Genomic DNA, 26,380 nt, shown 5'->3' on the forward strand with positions numbered 1-26,380 from the left:
TGAATAGATACAATGTGCATACGTGAATGTATCTGTACTTAGAGGAAAATATAGATAGTATAGACAAGAATTAATAAGGGAAGGTAATGGAATAGAGAGAATAAGGAGGGAATTAAAAGAGTGACCTTTGTTACATATGAAAAGTGAAATCTTTTCTGGGGGGGGCTGGGTGGGGGGAAATAGCGGTCACTGCAAAATCAGTTGACGCTTGCGAGTGGATTCGCAAACCCAAATGGAGAGGGGAGATGTGGTTGTCCGACAAGGGATAAAGGACAACTCAGGAGGGGAAGGGGAGATTGGGGATAAAGAAGATATAAATAGGAGAATAAGGAAAATGTTGGATGTTGTAGGAATGTTGTCTTATAAAGAGTTGAAAATAAGAAAACAGAAATGGAAAAGGAGGAAAGGTAATGATGGAAAAACGGAAAGAGAAGATAAACAAAGTATAAAATGGCTACGCTGAACTATATGACTTTAAATATTAATGGAATACATAACCAAATTAAAAGGAAGAAACTACTAAATTTACTGAAAAAGGAAAAAATTGATATAGCATTTGTCCAAGAAACACACTGAACTGAATTGGAGCACAAGAAATTAAAGAGAGATTGGGTAGGACATGTAACAGCAGCATCGTTTAATTCAAAAGCAAGAGGAGTGGCTATATTAATTAGTAAAAATGTGCCATTTAAAATAGAAGAGGAAATAATAGATCCAGCAGGGAGATATGTTATGATAAAATGTCAGATATATTCGGAGTTTTGGAATCTACTTAATGTATATTCACCTAACGAAGAAGATCAAAAGTTTATGCAAGATATCTTTTTGAAGGTAGCTAATACGCAAGGGAACATACTAATAGGAGGGGATTTCAATCTGAATTTGGATCCAAATATGGATAAAACGGGGAAAAAAATTAACAGAAAGAACAAAGTAACCAAATTTATAATTAAATCAATGCAAGAAATGAAACTTTTGGATATATGGAGGAAACAAAACCCAAAAAAGAAATACTCATACTACTCGGCTAGACATAAAACATACTCAAGAATAGACCTATTTTTGTTATCAGCTCGTATGCAAGATAGAGTAAGAGAAACAGAATATAAAGCTAGAATACTATCGGACCATTCACCCTTAATATTGACAGTAAAGCTAGAGGACATCCCTCCAAGAATGTATAGATGGAGATTAAACCCCATGCTACTTAAAAGACAGGATTTTAGAGAATTTATTGAAAAACAATTAAAAATGTATTTTGAAGTAAATACGGAATCAGTGGAAGATAAGTTTATACTATGGGATGCAATGAAAGCATTCATTAGAGGGCAAATAATAAGTTATGTAACCAAGATGAAGAAGGACTATAATCAGGAAACAGAGCAGTTGGAAAGGGAAATAGTAAACATAGAAAAAAAATTAGCAATGAAGGAAGATTCAACTAAAAGAAGAGAATTGGCAGATAAAAAAATAAAATATGAAACATTACAAACATATAAGGTAGAGAAGAATATAATGAAGACAAAACAGAAATATTATGAACTAGGTGAAAAAACGCACAAAATCCTAGCATGGCAGCTTAAGACAGAACAAGCTAAGAAAATGGTATTGGCATCAAGGAAAAAAGACAAACAAATTACATATAATCCAAAAGAAATTAAGGAAAACTTTAGAGAATTCTATGAACAATTATACCGAACTGAAAACGAAGGGAAAGAAGGGAAAATAGATGAATTTTTGACTAAAATTGAACTACCAAAACTACAAATAGAGGAACAAAATAAATTAACAGAACCATTTGGAACAGTAGAAATACAAGAGATAATTAAAAAATTACCAAATAATAAGACACCAGGAGAGGATGGATTTCCAATAGAATTCTACAAAACATTTAAAGACTTATTAATTCCGCCCCTCCTGGATGTAATGAACCAGATTGATGAAACACAAAGCTTACCAGATTCATGTAAAACAGCAATAATTACAGTAATACTAAAACAAGGGAAAGATCCATTCTCACCAGCGTCATATAGACCAATATCTTTGCTAAACACAGATTATAAGGTAATAGCTAAACTATTAGCAAACAGATTAGCAGAGTATGTACCGAAAATGGTAAATTTAGATCAAACTGGATTTATCAAAAAAAGACGCACAACCGACAATATTTGTAAATTTATTAACTTAATTCATGCAGTAGAAGGAAATAAAGCACCTGCAGTAGCAGTTGCTTTAGACGCAGAGAAGGCCTTCGACAGAGTAGAATGGAATTATTTGTTCAAAGTATTGCAAAAATTCAGTTTACTGGAGAAGTATATTAATTGGATTAAAGCATTATATAAGGGACCGTTAGCGAAAGTGACAGTAAATGGACATGTATCAAAGCAATTTAACTTAAGCAGGTCAACGCGGCAGGGATGCCCACTATCACCTTTATTGTTTGCGCTAGCTATAGAACCACTAGCAGAATTGATAAGAATAGATAATAATATAAAAGGAATAAAAATAAAAGACAGGGAATATAAAATCAGTCTATTTGCGGATGATGTTATAGTGTACTTAACAGAACCAGAACTATCAATAAAAGAATTATATAAGACATTGAAGGAATATGGAGAAGTGTCGGGTTACAAGATAAACGTAAATAAAAGTGAAGCAATGCCTATGAATAATGCGGATTTCTCAAAATTTAAGAAGGAATCTCCATTCAGATGGCAAATGCAGGCAATAAGATACCTAGGTGTACAAATAAACAAAAATCTAGGCCAATTATATAAACTCAATTATAATCCACTAATGAAAAAAATTACAGGACGATTTAGAGCATTGGAAAGATCTACCACTAACACTGATAGGAAGGATAAACTGTATTAAAATGAACATTTTTCCAAGGATATTATACTTATTTCAGGCATTGCCAATACAACTGACAGAAAAATTCTTCAAAGAGTTAAAGAAAATAATAAGGAAATTTTTATGGAGAGGGGGGGAAACTGAGGATAGCACTAGATAAATTAACAGAATGGTATAAACAAGGAGGCTTACAATTGCCAAACTTTAAAAATTATTATAGAGCCGCACAATTAAGATACCTATCAGATTTTTATCAAACAAGGGAAAAACCAGACTGGACGAGATTAGAATTAGATAAAATAGGGGAAAAGATACCTGAACACATATTATATAAATGGGATGAAAAATTGGTACAACATAGAACTTCTCCAGTATTACATCATCTCCTCAATATTTGGAAGAAGATTCATGTAGAAAGAAATAAAACAAATTATCAATTACCAAAACTAATATTGACGCAAAATAAGCTACTCCCTTTTACAATAGATAACCTTTCCTTTAGAGAATGGGAAAAAAAAAGGATTAAAAGAATAGAAAATTGTTTTTCAGGAAGTAGATTCTTATCCTTTGAACAAATGAGAGATAAGTACAATATAACTGGAGATACAGCGCTGGCATATTACCAACTGAGATCCTACTTGAAGGATAAATTAGGAAGCAATTTGAGTTTACCAGAGGGAAGTAACCTTGAATATGTGATTACAGATACAATGTTAATCAAAAGATTTATAACAAATATGTATATTAAACTGCAAGAAAAGGAAAATGAGGAAACAAATGGTAAAACTAAACAAAAATGGGAACAAGATTTAAATATAAAGATAAAAAAGGAAACATGGGAGAAATTATGTTCTGGAACGATGAGAAATACAATAAATACGAGGTTACGTATGATACAATATAATTGGTTACACAGACTATACATTACACCGCAAAAGTTAAATAAATGGGACCCAACAGTATCTGATAGATGTTTTCGATCTAAAAAAGAAATGGGAACAACAATTCATGCAATCTGGACATGTGAGAGAGTAGAAAAATTTTGGGATGATCTCAATCAGATATTAAACAAAATAACAGAAAACAATATACCAAAGAATCCAGAGATCTTTCTCCTAAGTAACATAAAAAACAAAGAATTTGGAATTGATTTGGAGGATGCACAAAAAAGATTTGTTAAGATAGCCCTAGCCGTAGCAAAAAAATGTATTATGTCAATCTGGAAATTGGAAGATAATTTGAAAATACAACAATGGTATATAGAAATGAATAAATGTATTCCATTAGAAAAAATAACATATAGTTTAAGAAATAATATTGAAATATTCGAACAAATATGGGAGCCTTACATTAAATACAATAGCGAAAACCTACCGGGGACAAACATTACCTAAGTTGATGGAAGGAGAAGGAAAGAAAAGAATGGACTCAGTAGAATTTCTGGTGTATTTTTGTTGAATGACAACATTGTCTGACTGGTTTAATGCAACCTAGATTGTATACCTAAAATGGATGAGAGGGGGGGGGGGTGGGGGGGTGGCTTGGGAGGAGGGAGGGGGGGGGAGAAAAAGTCACTGAATATGTGTGAAAAAGAAAAAGTGTATATCATGGCTAATGTGATTTATGGTGTGAAAAATAAAAAATTTTAAAAAAAAGTAGTGGAGGCCACTCATGGTCTACCAGTCCCTTTGCAATTACTGAGCTCACCAGTATGCTCTTTCTTCTAAACGATGTTCCAAATTGTTAGTTTTGGAATCCTAAGGTTTGGGAGATTTCTCACTTTTTAATTTTTGTTTTTCAGCCTCAATGGACTTTTTAAAAACTTTTATTGGTACAACTCTAATACTCATGTCAAAAAATGGCAACTGCATACTCTAAAGCTGATCAAATGCTAAGAAGCAAGCCTAGCTCTCTTATACCTGTATCAATTAAGCCATTAAACAGACCTGAGTAATTATAATCACCTGTGAAGCCAAATGTCCCAAATATTATGGTACCCTGAAATGAGTAGACCATGTATAAAGTGCTGTAATTTCTACATAGTCAAACCAAAATGTGTACAAATAATCTTGAATAAAATCTGGAATGTGCACTTTAATGACATGTGAATTATTTGATTACAAATTTAAAACTAGAGCACAGGAGCAAATAAAGGAAAAGAGCATTTTTGTTCAAAATATTATAAAGGATATTGTAAGTTACCTACAGGAAAGAGGTATCCTCAAACAAGGTTCTATGTGCAAGACAACCAAAGATCACATAGACCAGCATAATCTACCGTCACACTGAATTGTCCAATCTTCCTTGGCAGCCCAAAATTCACCAACATTTTCCAATTTTAATAACACTAGACAGCAAAGATTTTGCTTCCTGAACATTTTTGGGTGTTAAAATGTTATCACACACTGTTTTTTAGATTATAATGAATTTTTGTGATTTCCTTCACAAGCATACACTGAATATTTCATTTTCTGCATTCGTTTTTCTTCCCTTCTGATCTTGGTGCAGTCAGTTATAAACATGATGAAAGGTTTCACCAGGAGATAGCGACCATAGAAAAGCGGTACCAGGGCATCTATTGTTGGACACTTACAATGAAGAGGCATCAGATGTTGAGTACAGATGAAAATCAGTAGCAAAACATTTTTAGGTCAGTCGAACTAATGCAATGTGTCAGCAGAGTGAAACACGAAAGTCTGCAGATGTTGTGATTGTAGTAAAAACACACAGAAATGCTGGAGGAACTCAGCCAGTCTCACAGTGTCTATAGGAGATAGATATATTGCCAGTGTTTCAGTTCTTAGACCTTCTTCAAGGAATAAACAAAGAAAAATGAAACACAGGAAATCTGGTTGGGGGACAAATCCAGACCAATAAAAGGTGTTAATTGAATATGATAAGAGGTAAGAATTGATTTTGGAGACAAGGGAAAAGGAGAGAGTGCAAGAAAAAGCAAGCAAACCAGGGGAAAGGCGACAGGAGGGGGGGGGGGGGGGGCGCGGTTTACAGAAACCAGGGAAGTTGATGTTAATGCCATCTGGTTGGAGAGTGCCCAGATAGAAGATCAGACCATGGACAGACATGACAGCAAGGGAATGGGATGGGGAACTGAAATGTGTCAGCATCATTAAACATGCTAAATTCAATAGAAGTTCATTCAATGTTTCGTCAACTTCCCCGGTAATGCAGCAAATCTTGAAGTTGTCTATCAGAATCCTCATCTTCTTTTCAGAAAGCAGAACTTTTGAAAGAACGATTGTTGTCCAGTGTATTCAGTTTCCATCAGACATAAAAGAAAATGCAGTAGTACAGAAAATAAAACTGTATCAGATAAATTAACAGAAGAATTAGGCATATTGGGACTACAGTTGAAATATTAGTGGGAATGAAAGGTCTCAATGTGATGTAGTCTCCCTTAAAACGACTACAGAATATGATCCAAATTCTTATATTTTCTTGCAATTATAATTGCAATATATTGTTACGGGGATCAACTGAGGAAGGTCAAATATTTTAAGCAGTGGAAAATACAGGGCCAGCAGAAAAAAGTCTGATATCATTGAATTCTAGTTCAAAGGAGGCAAAGTTTTCCCAGCATCTGCAAACTTTCTTGTTGACTCAGCAAAGTTTGGAGAGACCAGGTTAGGGTGTCCAGGACAGGGTGCGCCCCGCTGCCCGGGTCGGCTGGCTCTTCCACTGCAGGCCCCAGACCTGTTACCGAGGGCGACGAGACTCCCGCCCCTCACCTCTGAAGAGCACGGACACGGAGAGGCGGGACCTCTGAGGCCCAGAGGCCGACAGCCCCCCGACCTTGAGCATCTCCAGCGGCAGCGCAGGGGCCTCCTCCCTCCTCGGGCGGCGTGACGAAGGAGCCCCACAACGGTCGGCGTGAGGGGGGGGGGGGGGGGGAGAGAAGCTGGGCAGGTGGTCACGTGACCGAGGAGCGACGCTGGCGGCGGTAACTACGCGACCGGGTCACGTGGGACCACGTGAGGCGGCGAGGGCAGGCAGGCAGTTTTCGACGCCCTCACACTTGACTATCTCAGGTAAAATATACTTAACCTACACCTTCCTAGCTTTAGCTGTAGTATACTTCGACCTGCGGAGTTTCGCCAACACTGTGCTTTTATACTTTCCCAACTTGTTTGCTGATAATTCCCTTTAAATACAACCAGTTACTGCTCATGGCATCAACCTTATTGGGGTAGAAGCCCGCCCTCTGCTGGACATTATGATGCCCACATCATGACCCTACCCTTCCATCTCTATAACCCTGTGTGTCAGTGGCCATGATAGTCTAATAGAAGTAAAGGATGAGAAAGCATCACGTCCCCGGGTCTTAATTGTGTGAGTAAATTCACAAGCGTGGCAACGAGGAACGAAATGAACCCTACACGTGCTCCATGCACCAAACGTGAGAAGGAAAACAACAGAAGAAAGGTAGAAAACGACTACCTAACAATCCCAACAAATTCCCGCCAAAAGATTAAGAGGAAAGCGCTTCCAGATGATCGGACAGGAAACCCAAAAAGGCAAGATCCTATACTTCACCCTTTGGGAGGCCCGAATCTGAAGTCATCCCAGAAGATCTAAAACCTTATCACACATACCGCTAGTCGAAGACGGATGTTTACTGTGGGGTACCCAAACAATTATTCCAGCCAAATGGCAAACTGCCATGTTATCAGAACTATACCACACCTATCCAGGAATGGTATGAATTAAGGCACTGGTCTGGTGGCCCTCCATAGACGGAGACATTGAAACAACAGTAGAGGAATGCAAAGTATGCCAGACAATGCAACCAAATATGCCACAAGCTGAAGCTAACCCATGGAAATGGCCATTCAAACCCTGGCGTTGGATTCATGTAGACTTCGCTGGACCATTCATGGGTGAGACTTTCCTAATAGCTGTGGACGCACACTCCAAATGGCCAGTAGTTTCATAGCTGAAAAATACCAAAGCAGATCTCACAATTGACTGTCTATGAGCTATATTTGCCACTTACAGATTGCCTCATGAATTAGTTACGGAAAATGGGCCACAATTTACATCAGAACATTTAAAAAAATTTATGCATGACAACAATATCAGACATATTTTGTCCGCACCCTATCACCCAAGTACTAATGGGGAGGCAGGATGTTTTGTACAAACGTTCAAAAGAGCATTGAAAACCATGAAACCTCTAAATGCCTCCTGGACACACAAAATCGCAGATTTCCTATTGGGATATAGAAACACGCCGCATTCTACCACTTGTTTGGCCACAACCTGTGGACCAGGCTGTCCACAGTTCATCCAGATCTGAGTCTCCGATTGCAAAAAACAGCATCGCCACAAACCTCACCGAGAACATTGGAAGTGGGCAAGAGAGTTCTGGTACAGGATTATAGACAATATAAAGACGCATGGTAGGAGTAATCATAAAAATTGAGCCCCTGCTCATACTCTGTTCAAGTGGGGGACAGATTGCAGAACCCTGTGTGTCAGTAGCCATGTTAGTCTAACAGAAGGATGAGAAAGCATCAACTCCCTGAGTCTTAATTGTGTGAGTGCATACACAACAAACCTGTTGCCCGTAATAGTTAAAGGTAATTGCCCTTGGCTGACATAAAATCAGTGCTGTGGCTGAAGTGAGGACCGGGTGGGGGGGCATGGAACAGTGCAGAAAACAAGCCCATCTAGCCTGTGCTGAACTATTATTCTGACTAAAGTATAACTCGAAAATCTGAAGACAATGAGATTGAAGTAAAAAAACACAAAATGCTGGAGAAACTCAGCAGGTTAAACAGTGTCCTTATCACACATGCAACAAAGGTAAAAATACATAATCAACGGTTCAGGCTTCCGCCCTTCATCCTTGAGCCTAGTCCCACTGACCTGCACCAAGTCCCTATCTCTCCATACACCTCCCATCCATGTACCTGCCCAAATGTTTATTAAATGTTAAAATTGACCCCAGTTCAGCTGGCAGCTTGTTCCACACTCCCATCACTCTCTGTCTGAAGAAGTTTTACTGAAACATTTCCCTTTTCACCCTTAACCCATGCCCTGTGATTTGTATCTCATCTAACCTCAGTGGAAAAAGCCTAGTTGCATTTATTCTGTCTATACCCCTCATAATTTTGCTGATCAAATCTCCTCTCATTCTTCTACACTCCAGGGAATAAAGTTCTAACCTGTTTAATCTTTCCCTAGATTAAGTCTCAGCAACATCCTAGTAAATCTTCTCTGTACTCTATCAATCTTACTGATATCTTTCCTGTAGTTAGGTGACCAAAACTCTGCACAATACACCAAATTCGGCCAAATGTCATAATTTTATGTTTGCTGTGGAGACAAACTCAGATGAGGTGTAGAAAGGGAACTGGGGGTCACACAGACCTGCTGTAAATGTTCAGATTCAAATTTCAGATTTATTGTCAGAGCACATACATGACATCACATACAATCCTGAGATTCCTTTTTCTTACCAAAAGTAAACTGTACACAGCACAAAACATGTAAACAAAGAACTGTAAACAAACTGACTGCGCAATACAGAGAGAACAAAGAAAATGAATAATGTGCACGAGTCCTTAAATGAGTCTCTGATTGAGTTTGTCAGAGGAGTCTGATGGTGGAGGGGTAGCAGCTGTTCCTGAATCTGGTGGTGTGAGTCTTGTTACACATATCTCTTTCCTGATGGTAGCAGTGAGAACAGAGAGTGGGTCTTTGATGATTTCTGCTGCCCTCTGACGGAAGCGTTCCCAATAGATGTACTTAATAGTTGGAAAGGTTTTGCCTGTCCTGGCACGTGGTCAGCATATTTTCCACCACATCTCTGTAGAAATAACAAACTCAGCAAACTCCTGAGGAAGTAGAGGTGCTGACGTGCTTTCTTCATGATCCAATTAGTGTGTTGGGTCCAGGAAAGATCCTCCAAGTAGTGACTCCCAAGAACCTAACTTTTCTCACCCTCTCCATCTCTGATCCACCAATGATCATTGGATTGTACACCTCTGGCTTTCCACTCCTGAAGTCAACAATCAGCTCCTTAGTTTTGGTGACATTGAGTGCAAGGTTGTTGATCATGCATTCAGCCAAGTTTCCAATCTCCATCCTGTTCACTGATTCATCCCCTTCCTTTATACAACCCACTACCATGGTATCATCGAGAAATTTGTAGATTGTGTTATTGTCATTCTGAGCTACACAGTCGTAGGTGTAAAGTGAGTAGAGCAGGAAGTTTATGGAGAAGTTTTTATCAATCTTCACTGATTGTGGTTGGGAGGTAAGAAAATCCATGATCTAATTACATAGTGGGGTGTTAACACCTAGGTCTTGGAGTTTGCTATCAGTTTTGAGGGGATGATGGTGTTTAATGCCAAACTGTAGTCAATAAAGAACAACCTGATGTACGCTTCTTTGCATGTGGAAGCTCGGTCTGGAATGTGGCCACTGATGCACAACATACAGGAGCACAGCTTGGGAAATGTTGATGTTCAAAGTGCCCTTGCTGTCCTTATGTAAAGATCACTTAAGACCAACACACCATGCTGAAGGGTTGCAGCCAGAAAGCATGGATACTGTCTAATTCCTCCAATATGTGCTCCATTTTTCCAGCATCTATATTTGCCACAGATGGGGAAATTATCTTGGAAGACATGCTGTATGTCAGCATTTATTATCAGAACCTTACTAAGGTGTAAGGAAGTCTGAACCCTATTATTTATGGACTTGGCAAAATTACTTAAAAATTGTGCAGTTTTGGAATCCGAATGTCGATCAAGTTCAAGTTTATTGTCATCTAATTGTATTAGAATCAGAATTTGTTGTTTTGTGGAAGCATCACAGTGTAAATATTTCTATAAACCACATTTCAAGGCAGTGTTTTTGGTTCATTGTTCATTCATGACTCTGATGGTAGAGGGGAGGATGCTGTCATTGAGCAACTGAGTGCTCATCTTCAGGCTCCTATACCTTTTTCCTGATGGTAGCAGAGTGAAGAGAGAATGCCATGGATGGTGGGGAATCTTAAGGTTAGAGTCTGCTTTCTTAAGACACCACCTCTTGTAGATGTCGTTGATGGAGTGAAAACTGGTGCCTGAGATGTCGTAGGCTGAGTTAACAACCCTCTGGAGTTTATTCCTGTCCTGAGCATTGGCTCCTTCATACCAGGCAGTGATGCAACCAGTCAGAATGCTCTCTACAGTACACCTGTAGAAGTTTTCAAGAGTCTTGGTGACATACCGAATCTCCTCAAACTCTCACATATACAATCCGACAAAATAGCCTATGGTCCAGAGATAAGCTATAGATACGCATAGATAAACAGTACACCCCACACAAATGACATATATATGCAGCGATCCAAAATAAATAAATTTATATATGTATATATATATATATATATATATATATATATAAACAATTCATGGGTTTCTAGGATTGTTAACAGCCTGTGGGAAGAAGCTGTTTCTACTGAAACAGCTACTCTTGGAAAGAAACTGCCTGGCAGTTGAGCAAATTAGTCAGCATGGACTGAAGGCGTATTTCTGGCCTGTAAAACTCTAGGAGTATGAATACACATGTTATTACAGGGAATACCGTGAGGATTTACTGGACTAGTTTCTAGAATGATGGATTTTCTGTATGAGATTGAATAGATTAGCCCTGTGTTTCCTCAATTCAAAAGAAAGAGAGGTCATTGATATTATATCCTGCCCTGTTAAGTCCTGTGAGGATATTGTGTTAAATAAAATTATTTTTTTAATTTGGGTTAGGATTAACTGCAGAGAACTGCATGGTTAGTCTAACGGTTAGCACAACAACATAACAGTGACAGCATAACAGTGACAGCAACTGGGGTTTGAATCTGGTGCTGTCTATAAGGAGTCTGTACACGCTCCCTGTGTCTGAATTTTCTTCTGGTGCTCTAGTTTCATCCCACCGTTCGAAATGTACTGGGTTGTAAGTCAATTGAGTGTAATTGGGGTGGCATGGGCTCATGGGCTGAAAGGGCCTGTTACCGTGCAGAATATCTAAATTTAAAGATGGAAAAGGTAAAATGCAGCATGGAAAAAAAAATAAATGTATAATAATCAACTAACTTGAACATTTTAATACCTTAACATGAGTCTGATTCAGCAGTATAAAATAAAGTGGTAGCAAATTGGTTGTTGCATTACTGTAGCATTCAGCAACCCAGAAAACTGTGGCCTGCAGTATGAGTGACGAGAGAAGATTTGATCCGCGTGTCAAGCCACATGATCAGCATGTCAAGCCACATGGGCTTGGTGGTCTCCAGGCATGTCCCCAACATGGCTTAGTGATTGAAAAAAACTCTTGCTTTTCCAAAATCCACAGATGATGTTGCAAAGACTCATTAAATCTTGAAAATGGTGATTACGTTGAAATCCTGGGCTGCAGATGCTCCTTCAAAGTTGGATGGTCGATCACCAGATCATGAGGTTCTCTGGATCTTCTGTCTTTTATTGTCCTGAGGGCAGGATTTTCCTGAAGAAGAACATCGCAAACCTCTTCATGACCCCTTTCTGCAGCCTATGGACAAAAGATTTACAACTTGTAAAGCATTTTTTCTGCAATAATTTCATTGAGAGAGCCAATTCTATGCATGTTGTTGGCTAATTAAGCTGTGAATGTTAGTGGAAGCTGAGTGAGATGCACAAATCAAGCACATTGACTGTTTCTTCATAACCATATCAGAAGTGCAAGGAAAGTAGCCTGGAGAGAATCCCTCTCTTATTCCTGCCATCCAGAAATTACAAGTAGAAGAGCAACTTGGACCCATCCACCCACTCTGGAACAGGTGTGTAACCAGTTTGATGGGTAAAAAAGGTACCTTGGGCTAACAAATGGAGAGCTACAGATAGTGACAAAAAAAATAGCATAGGCTATTCTCTACCAATTGGTGAAAAATTAAAACATTCTGTAGATGCTGAAAGTCTGAAACTAAAAATGGAAAATGGTACACAGGCAGCATCTGGGAAAAGAGAAATAGTCAGTGTTTTGGGGTTGGGGCTATGGTCTTTTGTTGGAATTCTTGTAATAAATCCCAGCAAAAATCAAACTCAATTTTATTAAACAAGAGGGAAGATGGGGACAATGCAGTCGACCTCCTCTCTCACCCTTTATTGAGGAAGGATTAAACCCAAATATTATAAGGAAATGGGAATATTATGGGAAACCGCAAGCAGGCAAGACAAAGGACATGCAGTGGATGTTGTATATTTAGACTTTCAAAGGCCTTTGACAAAATCCTCAGATGATGTTGCATATGAGGCTGCTTCACAAAATGAGAGCCCATGGAATACAGAGAAAGTATCTGCATGGGTATAGCATTGGCTGATAACCATGAAATAGAGTGGGAATATTCTATTCTGTTTGTCTATCAGTTACCAGGGATCAGTTTTGGGGCCATTTCTTTTTACATTGTATGTTAATGTTTTGGATGGTGGTATAAATGACCTTGTGGCTAAGTTTGCAGATGATACATAGATAGGTTGAGGGGCAGGTAGTGAGGGGGAAACAGAGAAGCTTTAGAGAGACAAAGGAGAATTGGAAAATGAAATATAATGTTGGAAAGTGTATGGTCATGCAATTTGGTAAAAGGCTATTATTTGGATGAGGAGAAAATCTAAAATTTGGAGATGCAAAGGGACTTGGGTGTCTTTGAACAGGATACTCTAAAGGTTACTCTCCAGTTAGAATCGGTGCTGAAGGCAAAAGCAATATGGGCATTCATATCTAGAGGAATGTGAAAGTCAGCTCGCACTGTAATAAAACCCACAGCAGAACCAATTAAGCGTACAACAGTTTCTTTATTCAACCTTGATAAAGCTAGCGGGAGTGATGGGTACCAAGAATGAGTTTAGTTACTCGTTCTCAATACTAAGCCCCACTTAAAGCATAAGGAATGTTCATTGCACTTTTATACACCTTTGGGCAAACGTCTGTAAGAGACCCTACAAGTTTCACACAGCTGGTGTTTTCTTATTTTTTTTAAACACAACATGTTCCCTTGTGTCTATAGATGGCTGAGAAATGTCAGGGTGTCCTTTAGTCAAGGTGTATTTACATTTTTGTGGTGTTAGTTACTATTTCACTACAGCACATAGAAGGTCATGTTTGAAGGCAATTATATTCCCACCATTTTATAGGAAACTACTATATTTTCTCACCTAATTCATTAACTCTTTGTTAAGCATATTTATTAAACATTCTTTCACAGGAATAGGATACAAGAGCAGGGATGATGTAGAGGCTTCATAAGTCATTGGTGAGGCCTCACTTGAAGTATGGGTACAGTTTTGGGCTCCTTATTTAAGGAACGATGTGCTGGCTTGGAGAGAGTTCAGAGAAAATTTACAAGAATGATTCGTGGAATGAAGGGATTAGCATTTGAGGAACACTTGACGGCTCTTGGACTGTACTCCTTGGAGTTCAGAAGACTGAGGGGAGACCTCACAAGCATTTTGAATAATGTAAGGCCTGAACAGAATAGATGTGGCAAAGTTGTTTCCCGTGGTAGAGGTGTCAAGGACAAGAGGGCACAACTTCAGGATTGAACCACCAGGCTGACAAACAGCTTCTTCCCATGGGCAGTGACTTTACTCTTTACTTAACAATAATATTTATTTATAAACATACTGTGCATATGTATCATTTGTCTGTATGTATGTTATGTTTATATATGTGTTGCATCAAGGAGCGGAGAACGCCGTTTCGTCAGGTCATACTTGTTCAATCGAATGATAAATGAACTTGATGGTAGAAGATGTTGGCTAGAGTGTATGAGTTATGGGGAGAGATTGGACAAACGTGGGTTCTTTCTCTGGAGCATACGAGCGAGCCTGAGGGATAATCTGAGAGAGGTGTATAAGATCATGAGAATCACTGATAGGGTGGATGGTCAGAATCTTTTTCCCAAGCTAAAAGTGTCACATACTAAAGGATGTGTGTTTAAGGTGAGGGGGAGGAAGTTTAAGGGAGATGTGTGGGATCAAGGATTGGATGACTTTTGTTTGGCACATCAGTGTGATATTTTGCATGAGGTTGATAAGCCCCCTTTTGCAAAGAGCAAGGTGAAACTGTAACATGGATTTCTAAACAAAAGATGACTATATTTGAGCAAAGCAAAGGCGCCGACGTATCACCATACCTTATGTAAGGGGGTCGCACCGTCATCATCTGTGATAGTCGGGGTTGCTCCATAGGATAGTAGTAGCTTGAGAACAAGGAGATGGCCACAGTAGGCAGCCCTGTGGAGTGGGGTTGCCCCTCCTTTGGTCTGAGCATTGCTGTTTGCTCCATTATTCAGCAAATACGCGCAGATGTCATAATCACCACGGCGACTGGCATAGTGCTGTGAACAAAATACAGAGGTAACCTGGAAGGAGCATTCAACTGAGAGAAAAAAAATGCCTTTAATCATTAAACTTCCCCTCTTCTTTTGGGTCAGCTAGTTTTTCATTAGCCCCATGTTGGATGACATTTCTCTGTGAAAGAGTTATCCAGTAATTATCCTAACCATTCCACCAAGTACTGTAAATGTTTTGTTCAGGGAATTATACCACTCCCTTATGAATATGACTATTTTTGCAATCCTGACCACTTTTGTAAAAATTTTGAACTCACTTTAAACCTGTTGTCAATCTGTGTCCTCTATTGATGCCACATTCAGTGAAAAATCCATTTCTCTGATCACAACTGCCATGTGTTCCATGTACAAAATACATGACAGTTGATCACGTAGGGTCATAGGATGGGACATCCAAAGCCCTCAATGCCTGGCTCCAAGATAGAAAAATGCAGTAAACTCATGGGACTATCAAGCCCTGCAGTTACCATCAAGTCATACACATGAATACAGGGCATTCAGCTACCACCTTCCATAACACAAAACTCTTTAATAAAATGTGGAATGTGCACTTTAATCATGTGAATTGTTTGATTACATATTTAAAACTGTGGAGCACAGGGGCAAATAAAGTTTAAAAAAATGTCTTTTCCCCAAACATTATGGAGGGCACTGTAAATGCATTGATCTTTACAATCCTTTTCCAAGATGTAAATTGCTTAGTGATCCAAAGATAATTCCACCCTTACCACTCTGGGCAGTGAGTTAAATGAGGTGATCTTTGACAGTTTACAATGGAGATCACTTTGCAAAGCATTAACTCACCAATGCTGTGTAGCCTGATAGATCAGGTGAATTAGGATCAGTTCCCTTTTCCAAAAAACTCTGCACCCTACTGAATTCACCATTACAGGCAGCTGACCAGATGCCTACATAGAGGAAAGAGCAGAAACTCAGTCAAATGATTTCCCAGTTATTTGGCTCATAAAACTTGCTCCATGTAAGTATTTTTTTAAAGCTACGCAGACTTCCTGCCTGATTACTGATTAGATTTAGTCACATGCCACTAACTCCATATCTAAATGGCTCATTGCTATTCAGGTGTTTCTCTAATGTTCAAGAATCACCCATTCATGGGCCTGGAAAGTGACTTCATATTTATACTTCTACCCCTGCCTGATATTATTCCTAACATAGATGAAAGGCAGCTGCTCCATGTCTAGCAATCAAGTTCATTTTATGGAGTCACTTAGGGTCATGGATGACTTTCATCCACTATGGTTTTGTGAATTCTTAGGTGTGGCTGATAAAAATGAGTGACCAATGGACTCTGCTATAGATGGAATCAGAGATGCTTGGAAGGGCATTTTGGTGGTCTGAGAAGTGGTGCATCCTTTGTGTACTTCTGATACATGAATTCAAAATTGTCACTGCCATCCTGAATGCCCCTTGCTCCACTTGGAGCAATCATTTGATCTACTTTCTAAGAAGTCTGAGGAGATATGGCAAGTCCTTGAATATGCTACAGGTGGGCTGTAGAATGTTTACTGATGGGTTGCATCATGGCCTGATTTGGTCATTCGAGTAGTCCAGGAACAAAGATGGCTGCAGACAGGAGCAAACATACAAAAGTTCAGCACAGGCACTGACCTCCCATCCACATGGAAGTTAACTATGTGAGGCTCTATTTCATGAAGGCAGACATCATCATAAAGGATCCCCATTACCCTAGTCGCTCTTCTCATTGCTAACTTTGGGAAGGAGGAACAGAAAGAAGTTCCTGAAGAAGTTCATATTTTCAGATGTATTGTCAGAGCACATACATGGCATCACACAAACCTGAGATTCTTTTTCCTGCGGGCGCTGCAGAATTACCACTAATTGGTCATGCAAAAAAAACTGTACACAGCGTATACACATAAACAAATAAAGAACCATAAACACATAACAAATGTAAACAAACTGACTGTGCAATTCAGAGAGAATAAAAAAGAAAATCAATAAAATGCACAAGTCAGAGTCCTTAAATGAGTCTTTGATTGAGTTTGTCTTTGAGGAGTCTGATGGTGGAGGGGTCGCAGCTGTTCCTGAACCTGGTGGGGCGAGTCTGGTGGCACCTAGATAGTACCTCTTTCCTGATGGTAGCAGTGACAACAGAGCTTGTGCTGGGTGGTGTGGGTCCTTGATGATTGCTGCTGCTCTTCGATGGCAGTCTTCCCTATAGATGTTGTCAATAGTGAGGAAGGTTTTGCCTGTGATGTCCTAGGCTTTATGTTCAGGGGTATTGGTGTCCCCATACCAGACCATGATGCAGCCAATCAGCACACCCCTGTAGAAATTTGCCAGACCTTCTGGTGTCATATCAAACCTCCATAAACTCCTGAGAAAGTAGAGGTGCCGACATGCTTTCTTCATGATCCCATTGATCCTCTGAGATAGTGACTCCCAAAAACTTAAATTTGCTCAACTTTTGTTGAGTTGGGGGTTCTCAAGCAATTCAGCAAATCGGCCTGTGCAAACTCATTACCAGCACAATTCGAGGCTAATACATTATTTGTTTGAGGAGGGAGTAAAAAAAATATTTTCCTTCATTATCAGGAAGACTCCAACTAATTTCTCAGGTAGATACAAAAGATTCCAAAACACTATTAGTCAAGAATGAAGGAGTTCCTGGCTGACTGACCAATATTTTTCCCCCCACCAACATCCTTGCTTAAATGCTGTACCTCTGTCAAAATCCATTTCTTCTAGTGTCTGATGTACACTTCTTGGCACTGAGGAGTCACTAGAACAGCAGGCACAGTCCAAACTATGGTTAGCCGACGCCATGGGTCTTGTTGACAGTGGATCTGATGCCCCATAGACCAACAGAAGTCAGCTGCAAGAGAATTTAGAATCAGAATCAGTATTTATTGTCATGAACATGTCACAAAATTTGTTGTTCTGCGGGAGCATCACAGGTATAAATATTCCTATAAATTACATTTTTAATAAGTGCAAAAGTAGAGAAAGTGAGATGGTGTCTGTGGTTCATTGTCCATTCAGAAATCTGATGGCAGAGAGGAAGAACCTATTTTTGTACCATTGGGAATTTGTCCTTAGGTACTGACGTGGGTGAACTTATACCTCTCACTTTGTTCGTTTTAGATTGGTCACAGTGTTCGAGCTACCGAAAGAAAATAGACACACACACCGAGAGCAGTTCAGTTTATACAAGTCTTTATTACTAAATCTAAAGCTGAATTCACACTACAATATGCAGGCCCTTCCCAATTATACTTATCAATGCCTGGACTGGTCCCAACTGCCGAAGCGAGGCACACTTGTAGTAGGTTGTCGGGGCGCCGGTAGCAGCTTCTCTACCTCCCTCGACCGAGACGTTAGCTGGACTCTTGAAGTTCTTCTTCTTGCTGAGATATGTAGCCACCTCTTCCAGAGTCTCTCTCTTCAGCAGTGGGACCAGGGCTTATATTACCCAAAAGTTGTTTACTTCAGATCCTATCTTTTTGAACAAATGGTTTATTATCTTCCTCTTCCTGAGAGATGTTGCCACCTCTTGGAGAGTCTCTCTCTTCAGCAGTGGGACATGGCTCATATCACCCCAAAAGTTGTTTACTTCAAATCCTATCTTTTTGAACAAATGGTTTATTATCTTCCTCTTGCTGAGAGATGTTGCCACCTCTTGGAGAGTCTCTCTCTTCAGCAGTGGGACCATGGCTCATATCACCCCAAAAGTTGTTTACTTCAAATCCTATCTCTTTGAACAAATGGTTTAATTATCTTCAAGGTCTCCTGACAGTCTGCGACCAACAAATGTAAATTGCTCTGGGCCTCATAAGTGTAAATTAGATAATGTCTTCCTATTCAACTGCATCCTGGGCCTCATGGTGGGTGTTTACTAAATATGCATCCTGGGCTCATGGTGGAATTTAGATGTCTGCTGATTCCAAACAGGTTCTCAGCCTTACAGAATCAAAGACTGCAAAAGACACAGTTTAAATCTTCCATTACAGGTACCTGTACCTTTTTCCCCTGAGGGAAGCAGTGTTCAGAGGGGATGTTCTGGGTGGTAAGGGTCCTTGAGGAGAGAGGCTGCTTTCTTAAGACACTGCCTCATGTAGATGTCCTCGATGAAGTGGAGACTGATGGCTGTAATAGCAGTGGGGTCACAACTCTCTGTAGTCTTTTCCTGTCCTGTGCATTGGCACCTTCATACCAGTGATGCAACTAGTTTGAGTGCTCTCCACGGTGCACCTGTAGAAATTTGCAAGAGCTTTTGATGAAATACCAGATCTCAAAATTCTCACGAAGTATAGCCGCTGGCAAGCTTTCTTCGTGATTGCATTGACATGAAGACCCCAGAACAGATCTTCAGAGATGTTGACACCCAGGAATTTGAAGTTCTTAACCTTTTCCACTGCTGACCTTTCAACGAGGACTGGTTCATATTCTCTTGATTTCACTGGCATCATGAGGGGGGTGCGGACCACACCGGGTGACACTATCAGAGGGGGTGACACCAAAATGACTCTATAAAATTTTTGTACAGTGATTCAGCAAAAATGTATTATTTTAATAAAAATATCCCTGAAGTTAGTTATAACAACAAAAGCATTTTTCGTAAGCCCAGTATATCAATATACTTACAAGGCTAAAACTTGATGCTAATTTACTTTTTGAACCTTCTAATGCCCTCTGGTCAGAGCTGTCATTATTACCCAATTGCAATGATGCTTTGAATCACATGGTTTTATCTGCACGTGCTGTTGTTTTCATCACTGCTAGTGTTTTTATAGTCGCTGCTTTTGTCAAATTTTCTGGTATTTTAGCTACACTATTATGGTCATTAGTATTTGTGAACCTACATCAATTAATTTTTTGAGAATAAAGTTATAATTAAAGGAAAGAGAGGAGAAATTTAAAAAAAGCTTCCGCTCAGTTACTAATAATGTTGCAATTTAATGTAGAAAGATTTTGCAAAACAATTTTGTTGTTAGTATTCATATAATCTAAGAAATATTAGATTTAAACAATTTACAACTATATTTATCACATATTATTCTATATTTTTACAATATATATTTTTCAAATATTGCTAATTTGTCTTTTTTTTTATTGTGCAGGATATTCAATCACGCCATATTGAAAGTATAAATCAGTATCAAAGAGGCCAAGTGGATGCCAGCAAAAGAGGTAAGAACAATGGATCCATGCTTCAATATGTCAAAAGACTGGATGATGTTCAGGATTCATCAAAAGACACTGTTCGTCAGTATCCAATTAATTAAAGCTGATATTCTTCTGATGCTAGCATATATTCTTCAGAAGAGCAAGGAGTGGAAATGACAGAATTTGAAATAGAAGAAAGTGGTGAAAGTGACTCTAGCATGATACTGTAAATAATAGAAGTGATATTAAGGAGATCTTTATGATCCACATAGAAATTTGGACACCAGAGAAGCAGCACAAAGTATTTTGCCTACTGTCTGTGATTTCACTGTTCTGTGCTACTTGTACTTCTGGTGTGATGTACTTCAGGAAGTTAATCTTACAGAGCAGTACCTGTAGACTAAGGTCTTAACTCTCGACAAGGTGGAGACAAAGTGAGAGACGCTAAGACTTTTTCTGCAGGAGAGGCACAACGAGGTGTATGCAATCGGACAGGCGCTTTTAAAATCAGACGAATATGGAATTGCAGTAAAGTGAAGAGCCAGGTTCAAGAAGAGGATGGAGGGTAGCAGGCAAGCAATGCTGGACTCACTCTGCAAGAAAATAAGAGGGCGCTGCTTGAGTGCATTAATTGCTTTCATTCGGAACTCCAGATCAGATCAAAAGCCATCAAGGAAATAGTAGCCATGTTTGAGGCTGTTCAAGTGAAGAGTCTCCTATCTGCCACTGAAGAAGAGTTAAGGGTGTCCATTCCAAAATTGACCACTTTCTATGATGAGGTATCCGAGAGTGAGTTTTAATAGAAAATCCGAGGCTTAGAAGGCACCTGAAAGCAGCAGAAATTGATCTGGAAGAAGCTAAAGATTGGGCAACATTAGACATTTTGACATTCACAGCTGAATGGGATATCATAGTATCTCTCTCAACCCTTTCACTAAGCCTAAAATTACAGTGAAACCTCGTTAGAATGCGATTCGTTAATCCATGGAATCGCTTATAGCACGGGTGTCCGTGGACCCCAAACATTGACTTTTAGGATGCCAGGCTAACAGTGGCGAACAGCCACAAACTCAAAAATAGATTCTTATGACTCATTTACAAGAGGTGCATGTTAATATGTGGAGTTTAAAAGTCTTAAAGGTCTTATTATAGGGTTTGAGTCACATTATTCTCTTTTCCTGCTTCCTGAATCATGACATGTCTGCATCTGTTCCGTGACTCAGCTGTAACATGGTATGAAATCTTGGACCCCAACTACCGCGTTCTAACGAGGTTTTACTGTATTTCTGACAATCTTTGTGTCTGTGGCTTCATGTGAGAGGAGCTTTTCAAAGCTGAAATTCAAAGAACTATTTGCGATCTACCATGGGACAGACAGGTTTTCCAATCTCGCGATCAATTGAAAGTGAGTTGGTGAAAGGCATTGATTTCGATGAAGTGATTCACAAGTTTGCAGCTTTGAAGCCGAGGAAAGTTCAAAATTAGTCGAGATGTTCATTAAATGCTTGTGTATTTGTTCCTGTTTATTTTTATGGTATTTTTTTCATTTGACTATATTTCCATATGCATTTGTTACTGAATAATGTTCTCCATTATTTGAGCCATTATTGATTATGCATACTTAATCCATTAAAGTACCTCGTGTAAAAATAAAGTTTATGATTAATTTAGAATTTTGCTGTTTTCTTACCAAATTTTCACTTTAACCACATGAAACCATGAAAATGTAAATACATTTAGGCAGTGTGTATTGCAATTTAAAGGTGCAATTTTAATTTTGCTAGTTGTTTATCTCACTACTAATTACATTCGGCTCCGAATCATGGGTCCTCTACCGGCATCACCTAAGGCTCCTAGAACGCTTCCACCAGCGTTGTCTCCGCTCCATCCTCAACATCCATTGGAGCGCTTTCATCCCTAACGTCGAAGTACTCGAGATGGCAGAGGTCGACAGCATCGAGTCCACGCTGCTGAAGATCCAGCTGCGCTGGGTGGGTCACGTCTCCAGAATGGAGGACCATCGCCTTCCCAAGATCGTGTTATATGGCGAGCTCTCCACTGGCCACCGTGACAGAGGTGCACCAAAGAAAAGGTACAAGGACTGCCTAAAGAAATCTCTTGGTGCCTACCACATTGACCACCGCCAGTGGGCTGATATCGCCTCAAACCGTGCATCTTGGCGCCTCACAGTTTGGCGGGCAGCAACCTCCTTTGAAGAAGACCGCAGAGCCCACCTCACTGACAAAAGACAAAGGAAGAAAAACCCAACACCCAACCCCAACCAACCAATTTTCCCTTGCAACCGCTCCAACCATGTCAGCCACAAACGAGCCTGCAGCTGACGTGGACATTACCCCTCCATAAATCTTCATCCGCAAAGCCAAGCCAAAGAAGAAGAATTACATTCAGTGATCTATGGGAATTACGAGTAATGTTAGTACAAAAAAACATTACTAAGGATTCTGTACGCTCTGTTACGGGAGGAGGCCCATGGAGGGTGGGAGTGGAAAGAGTTACCGCACCATAAGTTAGCGCACTGGGTGATACCAACCCTAGTGACGCCACTGCCTGATTTCGTCCTCCTGAAGTCCACAATCAATAAATAATTAATTAAAGTTCACAATTCTGCTCACATCATAGTTCATCTTATCCTGCTTGCCTTCTCTGGCAATTGAGAACATGTTTGATTCACAAGATCTTCCAGGTTTGATGTTTGATCAGCTGCCCTATGCAACTTAAGATTACAAGAAGGCTGCAGGTTCCTTCACCTTTCCGAAAGTGTGCTGCCAGTGAGGAACTCAGTACCAGAAAGAACCACAGTAGCTGAGAAATTTACTGACAAAAAAGCATCAAAAAAATATACGGAGGGCAAAAGTCAAGAAGACTCAGGAAACAGCGTGGATCAATATTGTGTACAGCAGGGAAACTTTTTTAAAAAAACCAAAAAATAGATTATTCACAATAAATTATTTAAAACCGTAGTGTTCCCACCCTTTCATATCCATAGATTCCCGTCACTTGTGCCTGGTTATATTCGATTCCATGTAAACCAATGGTTCATACCCTTTTTCTTTCCACTCACATACCACTTGAAGTAATCCCTCTGCCATCAGTGGTCTGTGATTAGTAAGGGATTGCTTAAGGTGGGATGTGGGTGGAAATAAAAAGTTTGAAAACCACTGTTTTGATCGTCCCTAATTGACTCGTTATGTGCGTGGTTTCATAACTCCAAAGGAAATGGGCCAATGACAATTTTTCTCAAGCAAAATATTTCAGTAACAATTGGGTGTAAAGCGGTGATTCTCAACCTTCCCTTCCCACTCACATCCCACCTTAAGCAATCCCTTAGTAATCACAGAGCACCGATGATAGAGGGATGTGAGTGGAAGATAAAAGGTTGAAAACAACTGGTGTACACAATTACCACTGTGGCACCTTCCCCCTTCTCACCTTCCCCCCCCCCCCCCTTGTTTGAAGGACTTCCCCTCGATCTCAGCACGGGAATGGGAGGTGGTCCTACCCCACTGTGTTCTCGCGTTGGCTGCACCAAGTCTCAGTGCGTCACTCAGCACCAATCAGTCCAACTAATTCTGCTGTTTAAGCTCTGCTCGTCTCCCCCAGTCCTTCTACATCCAGCCTCCTCCTTCAGACTTGGACGTTCTGCGGTTATATATTTTATGGTCCCTCTTTGATGGTCGCCATTTACTGATCTTCATGCTGTCAATCTCTCGCCAACAAGTGGCCAGCATGGCTCGTTCAAACCCCCCGCGATTTTTTCTTTGCGTATTGTGTAAAATCTAAGAGAGACATTGTTTAATTCCAGGAGAGTCCCAGACAAAGCGGAATGTTGGAGGTCGCCATGACTTTCTTGGGTCTCTCCCACGCCCACAGCTGGTCTGCAAACTCCTTCCTTTCTCGAGCGTTTCCGCAAAACTGGACCGTTTATCAAACATTGGGAGCGTTATAAAATTGTGCCTGCACGGATCGGGCCTGCGTGCAACCCTGCTGAAGGTGGCCGCGAAAACCCCGTGCACTTCCAGACAAATCCCACTGAGTCAGCATTTCCCAATCCACGGACATCGGGAAAACAGCGCGTTGAACTCTGAATATTTCTCGATGCAAACGCCTCGATTCTACTCACCTCTGACAAACTCGAAGGAACATGGTGTAACCGAGAGTGGAAAGGTCGCAGCCAATGAGAGCCACGGGGCGGAGTATAAATGTGTCCAAGGCAATGAATCCCCGTCTCTCAGTTCCTGGTTTGGGAGGCTTCCTAGAATAGACTTACTTTGCTTTCCTGTGTGTATATTCAAACGTGGCTCTGTGAAAGACCTTGCACTGCTTCTATGTATTTTTATTTATTGAGAATGAAATTTACTTTGAAGTACTCTTTTTAATTAAATATACAGTCATGACAAATAAAAGTTCACCAATAGGTAAACAAGAGAGACAGTAGATGCTGGGAAACTGGAGAAACGCACATAATACCGGAGGAATGCAAGGGAGGAGGGAGGGTCAGGGGTGTATCTATGGAAGACAAGAGATAATGGTCCTTAACCTCGAATACTTTTCCCAACCATTGATGCTGCCTGAAGCGTTGAGTTCACCAATAAGTACTTCTCTCCTCTCCACCACCCCCCCCCTTTTAATGGCAAAAAAAATGTGGCTACGTGTTTAATGGTTGTGGTGGAACACTGTAATACATGTATTGTACAGGTTATCCCACCCCTGATACTGTAACTCCTCCCCCTCAGGATTCCTAATAAAGGCTCAATCCCCTCCCTCAGTACTGCTTTGGAATTGGGCCAACAGCATGCAAGAGATAACTGTTTATAGTGATTAAAGCCTGTTAATCTCAACTTCTGGTATGTCAGGTCAAATTGATAGCACTACAATGTTAATCTTTAAACTACAAATTTAATTCAAGTCTATTAGGTGAATATTTAGGATTGTGGCTGAACTTCAATATCCTGTCGACTCTTCACTATGGCGACTCGCCAATGCTCAATGCTGCTTTGTTCTCAAAACACTGAAGGATTTTGATTTTTAAAACAGACATATTCCACCTGTTATTTCATGGCAGTGTCGCTTTTGGTCTATGCAATGTCAACAACCCTCATTTATATATTGCTGGGCCAATAATAATTACTTAGCAGGGAAACTTGGAGGAAAGCTACAGCAACAACACATACAAGTCCTGGAGGAGCTCAGCATCCTTGGAAAGCAATGGGCAGGCCTGAGGCCTTCAACAGGAAAGGATAATTCCCTATCGTCAGGCCCTTGATGTTCTACCAGCAAAAACAAACCATTTCTTTCCAAAGCTCCAGGAATTGGAGGTGTTCCATTCGACCAAGTGAGGGTCTTTTTGTACCATAAAATGACAGTTAACAAATTGGAAGGCTGCAAAGTGAATTCCATACCATAACCTGGGATGAGCACAGAGCTGCCAGCCAACATTTCACCATCAACAGGAGTTAGCTTGACTTACATTCTCAAGACAACATTTAATATTATTTCTCTCCATTGAACAAAAAGTGAAAGTACTTTGCAAATCTTACACAGTGTGGAGAATGCAAATCCTATATTTTAGTGAAGACACAGCGAAGGAAGACCAAAATGCAACTGCATTACATGGCAAAATGTATTCACAAAGCCCTTATCATTTTTAAAATGACCAGGCAGGGGTAAACCAGACTTCTTCATGCCCTCTGTACACTCATGCATGTTTTTTTGGTATATGACAACAATCCAATAGAAATTAGAAGTAATCCGAACAAATTTGTGTTGACATAGTTAGACTGTACTTGATCTCCCTATGGTCTGAACAGTAAGGGATCAAATCCTCAGGAAATTTAAATGCTTAGATTCCATATACAGTAATTGTAAGATATCTTCTTAAAATGGTATTGCAGGTTGTTCTTTGATACACCCAACTGCAATACGGTATCTCCTACATTAGAGAAAATACAGGCTGCCAAATTGAATAATAGG

The 26,380-nt window shown here is 39.9% G+C and overlaps 2 protein-coding genes across 13 annotated transcripts in view; both read right to left on the bottom strand.

Moving 5' to 3' along the window:
* Positions 1 to 6,738, bottom strand: part of LOC138753961 (myoferlin-like) — a 128,304-nt gene extending 121,566 nt beyond the window's left edge. For all 10 annotated transcript variants that reach the window (XR_011351526.1, XM_069917595.1, XM_069917588.1 and 7 more), the window contains exon 1: positions 6,600 to 6,738. Coding sequence is in view for 9 of the 10 variants with exons in the window: in XM_069917595.1 (XP_069773696.1) it covers positions 6,600 to 6,672 (73 nt within the window). In the remaining variant the exon portion in view is untranslated. The remainder of the gene's footprint in view (positions 1 to 6,599) is intronic.
* Positions 6,739 to 11,936: 5,198 nt separating this feature from the next.
* ankrd39 (ankyrin repeat domain 39) lies at positions 11,937 to 24,663 on the bottom strand. Of its 3 annotated transcripts, none has more exons than XM_069917603.1 (5): positions 24,531 to 24,663; positions 17,947 to 18,098; positions 16,046 to 16,149; positions 15,023 to 15,226; positions 11,937 to 12,402 (listed from the first exon to the last, which is right to left on the bottom strand). In XM_069917603.1, exons 2-5 carry the CDS (start codon positions 18,047 to 18,049, stop codon positions 12,247 to 12,249), a joined length of 567 nt encoding a protein of 188 aa, XP_069773704.1. In that variant the 5' UTR covers positions 18,050 to 18,098; positions 24,531 to 24,663; the 3' UTR covers positions 11,937 to 12,246. The 3 variants fall into 3 exon arrangements, with proteins under 3 accessions (XP_069773704.1, XP_069773705.1, XP_069773706.1); XM_069917604.1 differs by lacking the exon at positions 24,531 to 24,663 and adding an exon at positions 23,910 to 24,433; XM_069917605.1 differs by lacking the exon at positions 24,531 to 24,663 and adding an exon at positions 19,244 to 19,650.
* Positions 24,664 to 26,380: the final 1,717 nt, after the last annotated feature.

This window comes from Narcine bancroftii, chromosome 2, assembly GCF_036971445.1.
Source record: "Narcine bancroftii isolate sNarBan1 chromosome 2, sNarBan1.hap1, whole genome shotgun sequence".
NCBI classification, from domain to species: domain Eukaryota; kingdom Metazoa; phylum Chordata; class Chondrichthyes; order Torpediniformes; family Narcinidae; genus Narcine; species Narcine bancroftii.

Coding starts and splice junctions, on each gene's coding strand:
- ankrd39 (XM_069917603.1), bottom strand. CDS start 18,049: ATGGCGTCGGCTAACCATAGTTTGGACTGTGCCTGCTGTTCTAGTGAC. Junction 16,150..17,946: donor AGAAATGGATTTTGACAGAG/GTACAGCATTTA, acceptor TCCTCTATGTAG/GCATCTGGTCAGCTGCCTGT. Junction 15,227..16,045: donor TATCAGGCTACACAGCATTG/GTGAGTTAATGC, acceptor TTTTGTTCACAG/CACTATGCCAGTCGCCGTGG.